General features: G+C 42.5%; 1 protein-coding gene across 1 annotated transcript in view; it reads left to right on the plus strand.

Annotated features, from left to right (window-relative positions):
- Positions 1 to 17684, plus strand: part of ksr2 (kinase suppressor of ras 2) — a 93389-nt gene that overhangs the window by 66920 nt on the left and 8785 nt on the right. The window contains 9 exon segments of the mRNA XM_062543840.1: positions 2565 to 2634; positions 4011 to 4094; positions 4757 to 4869; positions 6076 to 6182; positions 6861 to 7029; positions 7526 to 7567; positions 8051 to 8117; positions 9851 to 9899; positions 11941 to 12308. Of these exon segments, the coding sequence (XP_062399824.1) occupies positions 2565 to 2634; positions 4011 to 4094; positions 4757 to 4869; positions 6076 to 6182; positions 6861 to 7029; positions 7526 to 7567; positions 8051 to 8117; positions 9851 to 9899; positions 11941 to 12308 (1069 nt within the window).

Consider the following 17684-nt stretch of genomic DNA (forward strand, 5'->3'; position numbering starts at 1 on the left):
CCTGGGGGAAAAGTTTGGGAACCGCTGCTCTATAACATTTAGCTTCTTGCCACCATGAGGCCCTGCGTACAACAGAGTAGGGCCACATCTGAAGAAAACAAATATTTTTGCCATGACGCGATGGCCTTGATTCCTTGATGATTTTATGAATCGGTTTTAGCATCCATACTAACTGGTTTTGAATGTCGATAATAAAGAGGCAATGTCAAGATTAAAGTTAACTTGATATTTCAACTTTATTCTCGAAATTAGGTAGAGTTTAATCTCGTCATGGCAAAAGTAATTTTTTCTTCATGTATGGCCTTAGTACTCTGTTGTACCTGTGGTGAAAGCTATATACAACCAGAGGACCGATTTTATCCTCAGGACAGGCAGTTTATGAAAGCATTAAAAAAGCCCTCACATGTCATCAAACACAACCTAAATACACACACTGACAAATGTCCTTGTGTTAGGACTGAAGCATGTGCACCCCAATACGCACAGAAACCCTCCCATACACACATGCAGAAAAGCAGACTTTGTGAAGCAAACCATGCGTTTACCTGGACACAGATGTGATGTGGAGAACGTGGCGTTTCATATTCAGCACTGTATTGAATAATGGCATTGTGAGCACAAACTTCACTTTGAATGTGTGTGTTGTGTTCCTTTGTGTTTCACCTTGACCTTGAGTGCTTCTTTGTGTATGTGTATCTGTACGTATTACTGTGATATGTATTTTTGTCCATGTGCACTTTTGATTCATTACGGAGTAGTGCCTACATTTCCATTTCTAGGTATATTTGTTAATGTATGCATGTGTGAAGAAGAAACCTTGAAAATGGCATGTTGCTTGTGACAGTGCTGTGGTGTCTGTGTATGACTGAGGTCTTGCCCTCATATTGAACAGGATGGGGGGAGGGGGTAAAGAGAGAGAGAGAGAAAGAGGGAGAGAGAGAAGCGGGGTTACAAATGTGCTACATCTACATTTTCCATGTTTTTTGTCACTATATTCATTCTATCTATCTATGCTGTGAATGTATATTAAGGAACCACTCCACTAAAGGGACCGCATGAAGGTCACTCAGAGATTGAGGTGTGCGTGTGTGTGTGTGTGTGTGTGCTCGCGCGCGCCTGCGTGTGTCCATGTATGTGTATGTTTGTGTATGATTGAGAGATGTAATACTGGTTCTTCATACAGGTGCTTCAGTTGAGAGTGTGTACGTCTGTGTGTGTGTGTATGTGTGTGTGTGTTTGTGTGTGATTGAGAAATGTAATACTGGTGCTTCATACAAGTGCTTCAGTTGAGAGTGGTGCGTGTGTGTGTGTGTGTGTGTGTGTGTGTGTGTGTGTGTGTGTGTGTGTGTGTGTGTGTGTGTGTTGTGTGTGTATGTGTGTGTGTGTGTGTGTGTGTGTGTGTGTGTGTGTGTGTGTGTGTGTGTGTGTGTGTGTGTGTGTGTGTGATGCACATAATAAACACTAATGGATTTTCATTTGCCCCATTTGTCTTACATGAAATTTAAAATGCGCTTTTCCATGTTTGTGTCCACGTTTCCATGGACACTTCTATTCCGAAACCGGAATAACAGCTCAATCGGAATGAAAATCGTCATATGAAAACTCAATCGAAATGAAAATTACCGATCCGATCAGAATTTTCATGAAAGAGGTGGTGTAGTCCGTTTCCGCTTCCAAATGAACAGCCATATATATGGTCATTCGGATTGACTGCTACAGTATATCTTCCCAATGAAAAGTGAGCAACAACGGCTATTCCGATCAAAGATACTAAAGCGCTTGAAAGCACCTGAATAGAACATTCCCCATGTTAACAGATGGCACAAAAGTTTCAATTGGAATAGTTTAGTCGGAATGACAAAAAAACTGTCCATGTAAACTTGGCTATTGTCCTTTTTGCGTTTGAGTGTCTCTGTATGTGTGAAAGCAGATTGATGGATTTTTGATGAATGTATACGATTGTGATAATTAAATTTAGCAGATTATTGTATTCTTCCCTGTGTTTGAATTTGTTTTTGTGGCTGCGATTCATTTTAGCTTAGTCGACAACTAAAACCATGACTTAAAGATTGTTCTGAAGTTAAACAAATGTTAGATTTCATGGTACATGAATGTCGAATGTCAATGTATATTTGTTCTATGACCTTTAGGAGATGATGGGTCTGTGAAGACTGCATGTGGATTCTGTAGAATGCGAAATCCAATTACAGTTGATTGGGAAATGCCATGTGCAGCTTTGGCAATGAACCGAGCATCTTCAAAACATATCCATTTTCTAAAATGTCATTTATTGCCAAAGTATTTCTGCAAAGACTGGTACACTGGTAATTACAGAAGGCCTATTGAACAACCCAATTGCTGCATATCTGGCCAGAGTTCTCATATGCAGATGAAACCCTTAAAAGATTCAATAACATTTGTCACTCTGTTTGTTTGTTTGTTTGTTTGTGTGCGTGTGTGTGTGTGTGTGTGTGTGTTTGTGTGTGTGTCTGTGTGTGTGTATGTGTGTGTGTGTGTGTGTGTGTGTGTGTGTGTGTGTGTGCTTGTTTGTCTCTTTGCAACAGACACTCTCTTAGTGCCTCGATGGTCCCCACAAATTCCTCGCCGAGACCTTGGAAACTCTATCAAACACAGGTAAGCAGGCCACAGGTGTTGGTGGGTGGGCTCAGCTCAGCTATCTCCCATGTCAAAATGTCAGCTCGAATAAGTGGTACTTGCACAGCTTGTTTTTGTATGTCTGCTCATAGTTTGACACGTTTGTTATTCTAAGTGCCACTGATCTCAAAGGACAAAAAGTGATGACTTTTTTCCACTGGCTGTTCAAAGTGTGTGGGTGTAAGCATTGTGAAAGTTGTTCATTTGTTCGACACAAATGCAATGTTGTCTCCTGTATAATTACGTCAGGTGCAGCTCCATGCAGAAAAAAAAGAGTATCTTTCTCATACCTGGAGGCGTTTGAAGATCAGCGTGTGAGCACTCTGACTGTATATTAGCACTCTATCACTGTCATAGCTTTGTGCAAACTCATATCTGATGATGATCTCCCTGCTCTGCTAGATGTCGGAGTGGGGGCGCAGGGGGGTGGGGGGGTTAGAAAGTAGGGGGGAAAAATAGAAGGGAAATGGGAATCGAGACCTGTGTTTAACTCCGAGGAGCGCACACACGCCACTTGGCCTCCGCTGGGTGAAGTCGATATTAAATTGTGTTTTCATTTGGATTAGTCGATTCAGAGGATCTAATGAAGATATTTTGATTCTGTCAGCTCGCGTTAGTCATATTCCATTACCCACGAGTGTGGCCCTCTTATCGTCTCTTATCATGGCGGCGGCGGCAAACCAAACACAACCCCATAGCCCTCTCCAAAGACTTTGCCTCGCCACTACGCCACCCTCACAGTGAATAGGTTTTTTTTAATCATTATTGTTATTGCTGGGCGCACGGTTGGTTTGCCAGTTAATCCATGGCGGTGATAGCGAGACGTGTGGTGCGAATGTGAATGTGAGAATCTTAAGGCCTTGTGGGTGGCATCCGAAGCGAATGAGTTTAGCCTTAGCGTTAACGCTATGGCTATTGTAGGAGGAAATACGCGTATAGGCACCCGGCTACAGTGGAGCTTTCAGGTTGAATTGAGTGGCATTGAGGCAGAATTGAATTATGGTATTTCTTTGAGGTTAGAGGAAAAAAATACTACAGTTAGAAGAGGCCACGCACATCGATCTTTGAATTAAAAAGTTATTTCAGAAGTGTGCTGCTTGCTGTAGCAGATGCTATTTGTCACTCTGACAGACTCTGAAACAAAGTGAAAAGGTCAGAGCATGCTTGTAAGGTTTCTCTCTCTCTCTCTCTCTTTCTCTCTCTCTTTCTTTCTCTCTTTCTCTCTCTTTTTCACACAAGCACACTCTATCTCTCTGGGTGTGCTAAACACTATCATAAACACTGTGTTTAGGAAACAGATTGAAGTATGTGTTTATCACTGTTTCTAAACATGTATTTGGTTTGTGTGCCTACAGATTTTCCACCAAATATTGGATGTCTCAGACATGTACAGTTTGCGGAAAAGGAATGTTGTTCGGACTAAAATGTAAAAACTGCAAGTAAGTCGGAGTAATATTTTGCTTATTGACAGCTTCAAAGAGAACTGGAAGGATTATCCATCAGACCTCGATAAGTAGTCTGCCAGGAGTTGCTTTTGAACTTTGACAAAGAGCCGCATTTAAATCTTCTTTAAAAGTTTGTTTGGGCGCCATTATTTTCTTCATTGCAGGCTATTAAACATTCTGACTAGAAAATTTGTCATAGTAATTACACCTGAAGTTGCAAATTAGGTATAATTACCACTATCATCAAAAACAGATTATTTGAATAAATTAACTGTGTATTAATTTTAACCACTTCTGAATGTGATGGTTGATATGAAAAGTTATTATGTTGTGGGGGAGTGTGGGGGGTGTCTTTGCTGATGTTCCATAATGTATTTACTTTCACAGTCAAATTTGTGTGTGTGTGTGTGTGTGTGTGTGTGTGTGTGTGTGTGTGTGTGTGTGTGTGTGTGTGTGTGTGTGTGTGTGTGTGTGTGTGTGTGTGTGTGTGTGTGTGTGTGTGTGTGTGTAAGTGCGTGCGTAGGTGCGTGTGTAGGTGTGTAGCTGTGTGTGTGTGTGTGTGTGTGTGTGTGATCGCACCCACTTGTTTGTCTATGCATGTGCGTGCTGTGTGTATTTTGTGCACTAACTTTGACTTACTGTACTTGGGCAATTAGGTTGAAGTGCCACAACAAGTGTACCAAAGAGGCCTCCCCATGCCACCTGCTGATCATGCCTCGTGGAGGTCGGGTCTCACCGGCAGGCAGTGATGTCTCCCTCCTCATGCTGGGTACGTACCTTTCAACTCTCTTGGATCCAGACCACCACGGCCACGCACACTACCAATCAATATGCATCAGACTGTGTTACTGTATTAAACTAGAGACTGTGTTACCGTTGATGTGACCTGTATGGGGCTTTGATAACATAGGGTTACAATGACAAATATAATAATAATAATAATAATAATAATAATACATAGGTTTTATATAGCACTTTTCAGGGTACCCAAAGATGCTTATAGTATATTGTATAATATATTGTATAGTATATTATGTGTTTTATTGTGTTATTGTAAGTGCTCTAATGTGTAATAATGTTGTACTAGTTGCAGAGGTGTAATTAACAAAGGATTGGTCATTGGTTGCTTTCTCTTTTTTGTTAATTAGTTTTGGGAACACAGAAGCATCACATTGTTTTGATAGTGATGTGCCCTTGTTTTTGGTCTGTGTTATACTGAGCGATAACAGTTCACGACAAGAAATTACATATTTTGACAATGTTATGATTTCCTGTGTTGTTGCATTGTTGTGTTCCTATGACCTAGATAAGTTGTTTACAGTACATTGGTAATTGAACTTTTGACCTGAACCAGCTAATCAGCAATGATAAATATACATGTACAGTATATGACCATATTATAATCGGTAGCATTATTAGCTGCATCTGAACGTATGCTTTAAATAGATTAGCCTAGATTAGATTAGATGGTGGTATTTGGAGCAGAAAAATATAATTAGAACTAATGATAAAGTATTCCTTACAAATGCATTCTGTGAATACTGGCCCCTTATCTTACTTTTTATGCATAGCTAAATGCATTCCATGAATACTGGTTCCTGTAGAGCTGAATTCACTTTTGATATTTTTCATTTGTTCTTCTTCCTTTTCACCTGTACCCCTCCCACATTACCCCCTCCCTGCTTCAATCTTTTGCTTTTAAAGACCATCAAGGAACATCTCAAGGTAATGTGATCGATTTATAAATGCTTTTACCGAGTGTGCAGGGACATTATTTGTTAAATGTGTCACTCCAATCTGGTCAGACCTTTTTTAATAGTTAAAAAAAAAACCTCTCTGACACTAATTGATCATTTGGGGTCACATTGAAAAGACAATCTTCCCCCACAATGTTTGTTCACTGTTTTCCCCCACAAATGGGGATGACTAATGTTTTGTTTGGGGCCTGTGCGCTTTTGTTGTTGTTTTCATACAGCTCGATTAGTCAGGACCGAGTCTGTACCTTGTGACATCAACAACCCCCTCAGGTACACAGACCTGCACATCAGCCAAACGCTCCCAAAAACCAACAAAATCAACAAGGTAGGTCCCCCAGATGAACAACAATAATAATAAAAAAAAACTACAGTGGGATAGATTAGTTTTTAAACTAATCTAAGCGTATCTCACCAGAAGCAGTCGTATACGAGCACTTTTAATTTGCCATGTTCTTTAGAAGGCTGCTGTCTCCACTCTCACATCATCTACATTTGAATGTTGGTGGGAGAGGAAGCTGCTGAGAGATGTCTAATGAGTAAAGCCAACCTCAATGCTATCTCAGCAAGGCCATTATATGGAGGATGAGGGAGAGAAGACATCATAATTAATGTCTTTCGTTTACTTGAGTCAATAGAACCCACAGCTTCAGAAGGGGTTATTACTAGATTTGTCCGAGAGAGAAGTCCTTTTTAGAGTCCGCACTACAACATCATGGCACATTTTGAATGAGTTACAGTCATAGTACAGTGTTTCTCTTTCAGTTAATCTAATACCTCACGCCTCCCCAATCTAATGTGTGTATGAAACATAAAGCCGTGCTGGTGAGAAATGAATAGAGCAAAATATGTGCAAAATGTTTACCATCAGTGTCTGATAGAGGATTGAGGAAGACTGAAAAGGCTCTCTCTCTCTTTTGCTTTCTCTGTCTCTGTCTCTCTCTCTCTCCCTTGCTCTTCTCTCTCTTTTTTGCTCTCTCTCTCTCTCTTTTCCTGTGTCTTGTAGGACCACATCCCTGTTCCGTACCAGCCAGACTCCAGCAGTAACCCTTCCTCCACCACATCCTCCACTCCCTCCTCGCCAGCTCCTCCTCTTCCTCCCAGCGCTACGCCTCCATCACCTCTACACCCCTCCCCTCAGTCGGCACGGCAACAGAAACCCTCAAGCCTAACAAGTATGTCATATTCCTCTACCTCCACCTCAGTCAGTGCCTTTTGAACACAGTGAATACTGACATTGGTATCATAGGGAGCAACAGTGCGGAGACAGACTCTCCTGGTGGGCTCGTTGCAATGCTAACATGACTGGCTCCTTTTTAGCTCAGCTTCAAAACTAGGTGTGCTTTGGTAGTGGGTTCAGATGTGTGTGTGTGGGGAGGGGAGGGTGTGTGCTCATTTCTGATGCAGCTAAGATGAAGCCCAGTCACGGCAGAGCCTGTTGTGTGTGTGTGTGTGTGTGTGTGTCTGTCTGTCTGTGTGTTTGTGTGTGTGAGTGTAGGAGTACATCTGACTGCCGTGACACTTGAAGGCTCCTCTTGAGTTTCTTAGCTTTTCACACCCCTGTCTTTTCTTCTGTGCGTGTGCATGTGTGTGTGTGTGTGTGTGTGTGTGTGTGTGTGTGTGTCTGTGTGTGTGTGCGTGCATGTGCGTGTGTGTGCGTGTGTCTTGCAGCTTCTCATTACTTCAAATACAAGCCGCAGTTCATCTTTCCTGGTAAGTGTGTCGTAATTGATCATTACCTCTTCCCATAATGCACTACAGCACGACTCAGAGGACTCTTTTGATGTGACAACCCATCACCCCCAACCACCTCCACGCTCAACACCCTCAGCACCCATCCCACCTCAGCCCCCATCTTTTTTTAAGGAGTTTATTTTACGCCTGCAGCAACCTGCTAGAAGCCTCCATTAGGGGCCTCAATAAAAGCCCTTTCAGGAGCAGTTCGACCCAAATAAATCAAGCCCACCCTTGTGTTTTTGCCGAAATGAAACCAAGGGTTTTTTAATCAAATGCATTGAATTGCCATGGCACTTAATGCTCATGTTATCAAAGACTAAATTGTTGTCCTGTTGAAACTGGGAGAGTGCCCCCCACCTCCTCTCACACAGCTCTAGCCCTACTCCCCCGAGACTGGTTTAATGTTTTTATTTATGTTGTTGTTTCTTTATTTATTTTGTTTGTTTACTTATTTAACAGACGTGGCTCCTGAAGTTCCCACTAGAGCACCACAAGTCATTCTGCACCCTGTTCTGTCTGAGCCTGTGTGAGTATCCCCTTTTAATTGTTTGTTTTGGACGTTGGTTTGTTTGTTTCCTTTGTTACGTGTTATTTTCTCACAAATATTTATTTTAAAGAGCCCATCTGGATAGTTGTTTTTGTAAAAAAAATAGGCTTTATTTTGCTGTGTTTACTTGAAGTGTAGCTAAAGTGTCACCACCAACACTTCGTAGCTTTGTCCTCTCTCTGAAAACAACACCCCAAAAACAACAAAAAATCATTCCTTTCTCCCACTCCCTAGACCACTTCGTTTTTTCACAGGTCTGTGGAGTGTAAGTTATGTTTTTCACAGTCATCTAATACCGAAGGTCTCCACACACAGAGACTCATCGCACATCTCAGCATGATACTCTAGCTGTAGGATGCACCAGACTAGTTCTCGGAACAGGGATATAAGTCCAGGTAAAGCTGTATAAAATGTAAGCATTGCTGGGAGAACACCATTTGTTTTTTCTCCTCAGAAAAGTAGCCTGTGTAGTCTCTGCAACCGTGTATTAGGTTATGCCAACAAACACAAGGAATAAAACATAAAAAAGAACCTATAGTGTATGTATGCACACAAGGAATTCATAGATTAGAATGGGTTATGTTGGTATACAGTGCAGTAAATGGCTCTGGATATGATGTCTGCTACATGAATAACTGTAAGGCAACGACAGCATACCATGTACATACACAAAGTCATTGGTGTTAATGGGTAGCATATGTCACTATTGTAGGTCAGAGCATTTCTATACAGGACCAGAGCTGACCGAATCACATTAGACGTCATTTTCGGATTAGTGAAATTACTGGAGCACAAGACGCTGGAGTGGCAAACATTGTGATGTGCACACAGACAAGATGGAGACTTTGGGCAAATGCTGGAATGGCCTTTAGTTTACGCTACAGTTGGACTGATGCCGAGATCCCTGTTTGTCTCTTAAAATCCTGTCAGGTTCTAAAAAAAGACAGAGAATGTCTCAGAAACAACACACTGACAGTGATGCTATTTAGATAATAGAATCTGAGATCTAAAGTACTATTGCAGTGTTTGCAATTCATAGGAATCTCTGAGATTGATATATAAGGAGATTAATATTAAAGTCACCTTTTGGTCAAATGTAGAATTAGTCACATAGAACTGCTTGTAACATTTCCCCATATTTCGTACTTTGCCACTTTGTATTATATGCACTTCAAACATAATTAATGTATTGCTCCAGTAGATTGCTCAAATAAGTACATCTGTCTCAATATTTGCTAATATAATGCAGCTTTTACTACTTAATGCTACTGTCATTACAACTGCTACTGTTATTTAATCAGTCACTTTTATGATTGTGTTTGCCTCTTAATTGATCCGTGATGTTAGTTTTGACATTTAGCTATGATTAGGTACAGCGTCTAGTAGGGCATATCCTATAAGAAAGACATGATCTGAGGTCTCTGAGCAGAAATTATATCTTCCATATCTCCTCTTTTTTGAGTTTGGTATCATGCACTAAGTGGATGCAATTGCTGTTCACGATAACTCCTGTGAACATACAGTAATTGTGTTAAGCTTATGCATAAAGCATGTTATCCACCTCAAAGGAATTAAACTCATATGACCCAGTATTGATGTACGCCTGAGTGAAATGCCATGAATCATGTTGTGGAGCAATGTGGCGCTAACCATCTGTCAATCTTCTTTTCCTGCCACCCTTCCATTTTACCTCACAAATGGCCTGCTCTCAGTAACCCCGGAAACCCTCTCCTGCAAATCGAAGTGGAGCCCACATCAGACGTGAGTGGTTTGCGTTACATTCATTTCGTAGAGAAGAAGCTCATTCAAGATCAACATTCAAGATTCAAGACTTGTATTTGTCATTGAACCGTTGCCTGTACAGCGAAAACAAGGCCTCAAAAGTGCAAAGAAGTCAAAGACTAAAAGTGACAAGTACAAAACAAAGATTATCAAGTCATTGTGAGGGACCGAGCGTCACCCCTAGTATTGGGATGAGTAGGCTCACTGGCTTGGAGATGGTGGAGGTGGAAAACACAGCACGAGTATAAAGTTGTATCAAAAATATATTTATTTATCATTAACTCAGAATTTCTAGAAAACAAATAACCAAACGCAAAAATAGCACAATGCTTCAAAGCTTCAATGCAATAGTAACAGTACCTTGTACATAGCCTCACATCAAGCTAGTACTCACTCTCTCTCCCTCCAATGCAGAATGAAGCCCTGTTAAATAGGGCAAGGCATTAAACTAAATTGGCCCATTCAGGGATAATTGGAATGTACCAACCATCAGGGTTTCTCAACATTCTATGGTCATGAAAATAATAACAAAAATAGAAAATAAACATTATATGACAAAATAAATATTATTATTAAGCTATCATAACCATATTATACCATATGTACACATCCCATTTCCACCACACGTATACATACAAACATTACAACAAACAGACACCCCTGTGCACAGTCACCTGCACCCTCTGCCCCGGGACAGGGAGAAATACTGCCCCTACAGCGGCGCGCGCAGCCGCGCAGACACAGTCAAACCACACCGGGAAGCAGGAAGTGTGTGAGTAGGTACATGTATGCGTTAAACTGGGATTTTAGACAGAAACAGCGAGTAAATGGGACATGAAATAGTGGGTACCGCACTACATGTCATGGAGGTGGTAAAGTATGAAGTTATGGGAAGTGACAAATGAGTTTTGAGTGTTATGAGTGAAATCGCGGACTGACCGCGCTACAAACAAACTAACGCAGATGCGTTAGTGGCGCATAGCTCTTTGCTACGTTCCCCTTCCCTGTAAACACAAGCCCCCGTGTTCACAAACAGTACATACATTGCCATATCATGCATATATATCAAGTCCTTTTATAAAGCAGCGTGTGGGTGTATGTATGCGTGTGTGTAACTGTCCAAAGTCTCTCTCCCGCTCTCGCGGGTAACGCCATTCAAAGTCAATGCGGCGATAACGCCATTCAAAGTCTTTGCGGGGGTGCGGAACAGTGAGAAGTGCGGTTCACTTTCTCACAGTCATACATAGGGTATCATCAATAATAGTGAAAAAAGGGATAGAGTCTGTAGTGACAGCATGACTGGCCTGTATGTGAATCAGTGTCACATACACACACCCACAGACACACAAAGTTAGTTAGTTTGTTGTTGTTGAAATTCAGTTTCACCAACACCTGCTCTGCACTTGATAATGTGTGTTGTGAACGGTCCACAATACAGCGTACCTGCAGCCATTATCTAATGCCTTATGAATGGCTGTGTTTATGACTCAAAGGTAAAAGCAAAAAGAGAAAGTCCTCACACCAGGGTAGCTTCCAGAGTTTAATTAAAAGAAGAGTAATGTTTCAACCCAACAGGGTCGTGTTCAGGCTCTTTTGTTTCTGCCTTTTAGTATACTTTGTCCTGCACCTGGCCTGAACAATGATGGGATGTGCGCACAGCCACTCTGACTTTATATTAATGAGTTGCCAAACACAAATTTAAAAGTCTCACTAGCACCCCAACCTCATTGTTGTGTCTTGTACACTCCTCCTATATGGGAAACACTGTGTGTGCAGGTCACTTTCTAAACCAGACTTTTGAATATTATTCAAAGATAAGTTTGGAACGATAAAAAAAAAAAACATTATTAACCGGTTATCTGAAATTGAAAATAGCCTTTTCACTCTGGAACAAGTGAGATGGTTTCTAATCCCTACTGAAAACACATGTTCTCTGACTCTATTTTGGGGAGGATTTGTGCTGGATTTAGACTTTGTTTGTATGCTCAGTCTCTGCCGGCCTTCTGTTTCCGCCTCTCAGAACGAGGAAGGGAACGACGAGGCCGATGACTCAGCAGACGAGTTTGAGGAGATGAACCTGTCGCTGCTCTCGGCCCGCAACTTCCCGCGCAAGGGCAGCCAGACCAGCATCTTCCTGCAGGAGTGGGACATCCCCTTCGAGCAGCTGGAGATCGGCGAGCTCATCGGCAACGGGCGCTTCGGCCAGGTCTACCACGGGCGCTGGCACGGCGAGGTGGCCCTCCGCCTCATCGACATCGAGCGCGACAACGAGGACCAGCTCAAGGCCTTCAAGCGCGAGGTGATGGCGTACCGCAACACGCGCCACGAGAACGTGGTGCTCTTCATGGGCGCGTGCATGAACCCGCCGCACCTGGCCATCATCACCAGGTGAGTAGCGCTAGCAAGCACACACACACACACACACATGCACACGCAAACACACACGTGCGCGCACACACACACACACACACACATATGCACACACGCACGCACGCACGCACGCACGCACACACACACACACACACACACACACACACACACACACACATGTGCACACACACACGCACGCACGCACGCACGCACACACACACATGCACACACACACACTCACACACATGTAGTCACTTGCAAACACACACACGCGCACACACACACATACACTCACACCAGATAGGACAGTGAAATAGGTTGTTTTCCCTGTGAGGAGCTTGATGGGCACTGTTTTAATTGGAGTGTTTTGCTGTGATGCCATGAATAACCAGAAAGGGAGACCCATATATAGAAAGGAACAGCAATTGCAAAATGCCAAATATCCATGGTGTTTGCATATATTAATGCCATAAGGCAGGTAATCAAAACAGTAGGTTGCATATGGGTAGGGACAGATCTTAGGTAAGCTAAAGCTTTAATAATGAATTTGCCATGGAAACTGAATAAAGTAAGAAAGAGGTAATATATGATGTCATTGAAGATGCTATACATCAGAGAGGAGCAACAGGAAGTAGCATTTCTGCACTCTTTACTGTCATGTTTATAGTTGACTGTCATACCAGATGTCACATATTGCTATGAATGCCATTGAACATTGAACACGCACTCACTGCTCTAACACACAGATCAAACACGTCATGGTAACAGTCCCCCCCCCCCCCCCTCGCCTTGATTTATTTGCTCGTCATGTATTTGAACAAAGCTCTCTGTGTGAAGTAAGATGTGTTTCTGTGTGCTGAGGTGTAATGAGAGATCACATGATTGCCATGGTAGTAGATGAGAATGGGGACCAATTAGTTACCCCAAAGACCCCTTTTCTATCTATAGGGACACTTTGTACATACACAATTGTATGTAATAGTGTGTGCCTACACTTGTGCATTTAAGTGTTGATGGGTGGACACTTGCAGATGTAAATATCATTAGTGACATTGTGTGTGTCTGGGTTAATATCGCTTCACCTCGTCTCCTATAAAAAAATAAAAATAGGACTGACCCTTCTCTCCCGACTCTGACGCAGGCACATGGATACCCTCTGAAGGGGTCTCAGTGAGCAGTCAGCAAGGGTCCCTTGTCCCTCGGGGTTTGGTCTTGACTGCATCCAGTACCCCTTCCCTTCTTAGGACAGTGGGTGACTGAATGAGGCGTATCACCCTCCCCCCCCCCCCCCCCCACACACACACACACACACATACACACACACATACACATATGCGCGAGCACACACACACACACACACACATAAATGCACGCACACACACTATTTTTAGAGTGTTTGTGCCTGAACCAGGGGGTGTGTGAGGCTGTTAACGGCCAAACAGCCAAACGTTTCAGTGCTGGAGGACAGAGCCGTGGCACGGCCCTGCGTTGCTGCGTGTTGTGTCGCGTGGCGTGTTGATTTCCTGTGTCTGCCCTCTCCGTGCTCCCTGCCCGTCTGTGTGCCCAACTGGCTCATAGCCTTTACTCAGAGCCCTGGCCGAGCTCGTTATCTCCACATTAGCCCCTTTAGACTGCCCTCTCGCCCTCTCGCCCGCCTGTCCGGTCACTCACTTTGGGGTGCCTTCAGATAAACTCAAAATATCTCTTTCAGAAAGTAGTTACTCAGTCTGCAGTCTACTAAGAGTCTACTGCCTCTGTTTTGAAATATGTGTTTGTATCTTTTTGTTGTCTATCTTTTTCTGTCTTGTCTTTTGTTTTGCTCACACTCTTCTTGTGGGCTAAATATCCTACCAAAAGTACCAAATTTAAATTCTGGGCATGGTTGGGCAACAAACCAAAAAACGACCTAGATCGGGGAAGTTGTGGTACAAGCAGCAGCACCGTGCCACACTTAGGTCTGAGTGAATTAAACCCCGTTCACAAAATTTGAAGTTGAAAAATTCGGTTGGGCTCCATCGGCTATTTTATTGCACTGGTTCCTTAGGTCTATCAAATAATGTACAGAGACATTTTTTTCCCAGTATCAATTGAAGCGAACCCCATAATCACATGGCAGTTGTGCAGTATCAGACTCACGTTTAGAATGGAATTGAGTATGACTACATCAGGCTAGAGGAACATTACAGTAGTAATAGGAAGGTGTTCTCAATGTTGAGTCAATCCGGCATGAGTACATTTTTGTGTGTTTTTTGTACCAGCGTAAAAGAGTATTTATTGCAACTACATATAGCATAACTATAACACTATTTTTGTTTGACATAAATGTGCTGACGTAAATGGGTATTAGGTTATCACTGTAAAAACAACACCATTATGTAACTTGATGATGTCTTTAAAGGCCCTGTACTCTGGATAATGTCTTCTGAAATGTCACTTTTTGTAAATAAAAAAGGCTGTTAGGTTTTAAGTAATAATATTCCAGGAAGCTCCAAAAGTGATTTTCCTCCACATTGTCTGCAACAGAAATGCTGCATCTTTAAAGGAAAGATATTACTGAGAAGCTTTCAGATGATGGGGCTTAATGAACTTGTCCAGTACATAACTGATGATAAAACACAAATTAGAAAGATTTTTCAAGGGAAAGGAAGGACTTACACCCCATTTTCAGATGTGAAAGGTATTGTACGACAGAGTCAAGGATAGCAAACATGTGATGACATTTCTCAGAGAGTTGAGCGTTTGTACTCTGAAAGGTCATGAAGATATTGAAGATATTTTTTGTAGTGATGAAATGTTTGTTGTGTGTTTCTTTGGTTGGTCTTAAAAAGGGTGTTTTCAAGTTCACTTGTTTAACTTTAATATTCCATCATTACTGAATGCTTTGTTGGCAAGACAACTAAGAGTTGCTGCCTCTATCCTAGAAAACTTTGTAAGACACAACAAAAAATCTCAAGGCTTGTGAAGCATCAACTTTTCAAGTTTGCTGAAGACCTTTTGACTTTCAGAAGAGGGGGATCACTTTAACCTATAAAGCACCTCATTTTCAGGCATGCAACACTATAATTAAGATGACTACATTTTGCTTGACTTGTTTTATGGTGTGCCTTTCACACAAAAGTCTTGGGATGCCACTGAATCTTGCCAGACAAGATATCAAGCCAGACAAAACAGATTCTGGTTTTGAATCCTGCACCATAGCCTTCTATCCCTTAGAGACAAAATTGCCTGTTTACGGCACGGCTGTGACAGGATTTTTTTTTATATACACTTCCAGCAAAAATGTAAGGTCGTTTGTGTTTTCATTAATGGTTTTGCAGTTATGCTCCAACAGATGTCATATACTATCACTGGTAGACTTAAATTGAGAAGAACCAGCTGTTCACTTCAAGGATAAATGTTTGCAGAAGAAGGCAAAAAAAGTCCTTGTACTTTGGGATTATGGATTTAATGCTTAAAGTAATTTTAAATGAATGTGTCGTTTGAAAATTTTCAATACAGGACATTCAAAAGACATTTTTGTTTACAAGCAGTGTGCTGTGCATGGTGATAGGAAAGCAACGGACATAAGTGATGGACTAAACTTTCTGAGAAAAACAAAAGCTCGGTCTTAAAGACGAAACAGAAAGTGTTTCATCACACTATCTGCATTCTAGGAAAAAAAGACTTTGTACAGAAAAATGCATATTTTGGCTGAATTAATTATGTATTTGCCTCGTTAAAACGGCAATGGCTGCTTATTTGCCTGTCAGAGAGAGAGAGAGAGAGAGAGAGAGAGAGAGAGAGAGAGAGAGAGAGAGAGAGTGAAGGGGAAAAAAAGCTGTCAGACTTTTTCAGTGTGTGTAAACTTGCTCTGAAAAAATCCAGAGCTTCTTCCCCTGGCCTCTCGCACAGCAGATGGCATTATTTGAGGCCAGGCTGTCACCCCTTCACATTCGCCGTGGAATTTGGACTCTGTGTTCGTTCCCTTGCAAATCAGAATGCCACTGGGGAGAGAGGGAGAGAAAATGTGCCTTGGAGCTCGCCTTCATTATCCTGTGCATGACTTGAACTGTGTCCACACTGGGAGCCCATTGCCTATGGATGTGTACTTTTGGCCGCGTAGTCAAGACTCAAGACGTGGCATGGCGTGTTTTGTAAGTCTTGACAGGGCTGTCGTTGTCTGGCACGAACAGACACACAAAGGGGGTGAGTTGACATGGCACGGCACGTCATTGTGATTGTCTTATCTTATTGCTGTGGCCTTGCCAGAAATACAGAATTTGCCCAAAATTGCTGAATCATTTTTGCGTCATTTCTGCTTTGGCACAATAAATGACACATTTCAGGATTCTTGGAAGCTTTGATAGAAATCATCTCTCTCTCTCTCTCTCTCTCTCTCTCTCTCTCTCTCTCTCTCTCTTCCTCCCCCCTCTCTCTCTCTTTCTTTCTCTCTCTCTATCTGTCTCTCTCTTTCTTTCTCTGTCTAAAAGCCAGCTTGCATTCTGATGAATATCAAAGTGAAATGTGCATTTCAGGAGATATCAGGATTTCATTAAGTCTCTAAGAGGGGGAAAAAGAAAGTCATAATCATTCATTACGGAGCGTTTACCTGGAAGAGCATCCGGACAAACAGGCTAGATTGAGGCTGAATTGAGGAAAAATTGGATCTTGCCCTGAGATACCGTGTTTGAGTCTGTGGAACATAAACACTTAATATTGTTTACATTTGTCATGAGAGTGAGACTTTGCCACTTAGAGTGAGAATCTTCTTGCCAACATTAGAAGGGAGAAAAACAGGGCTTTGAGGATTTTCCATTTCTATAGAGAGAACGGATGAGAAGAAATGGTGGGATAGAATGAAAATAGAAAAAAAAGTGTAGAAAAAAGGATGTCAGGTGGACAAAGGAGGGAGACAGAAGCGTTTGAGGTTAGTTTGCTATTTCCCGTCTTGTAAATGTTGTTTACTTGACCATCAAAAGGGGAGGCCGAGCTGCTGTGGTCCTCTATCTAATTACGGGCTCTGGCGACAGGATGCGAGGGATGCAGCAGGTCTGTATACCACGTCGCGTCGCCGCGGCGATCCTGTCGGCCATCAGGTGATCCCTCTCCGCGGGCGTCCGCTGACATCACCATCCGGATGTTTAACGGAACGTCACTGGCACCACGGAACACACGCACACAAGCACTTCCACACACACACACACAAACACACACACAGACTTACACACACACACACACACACACACACACACCATGATCAGAGTCCCCAGAGGAGACTTTAAAATTCTGGGTTGGGGAAGGAGGGGTGTGTGCTATGCGCCCCTCATGAATATGCATCCGGCGCTCCAGAGGAAGAGAGCGACGGCCCTCAGGTGAGATGGCGTCACCTGTGACGGGGCCTGGCGCACAGGGGGT

The sequence above is a fragment of the Sardina pilchardus genome, chromosome 8 (genome assembly GCF_963854185.1).
Source record: "Sardina pilchardus chromosome 8, fSarPil1.1, whole genome shotgun sequence".
NCBI classification, from domain to species: domain Eukaryota; kingdom Metazoa; phylum Chordata; class Actinopteri; order Clupeiformes; family Clupeidae; genus Sardina; species Sardina pilchardus.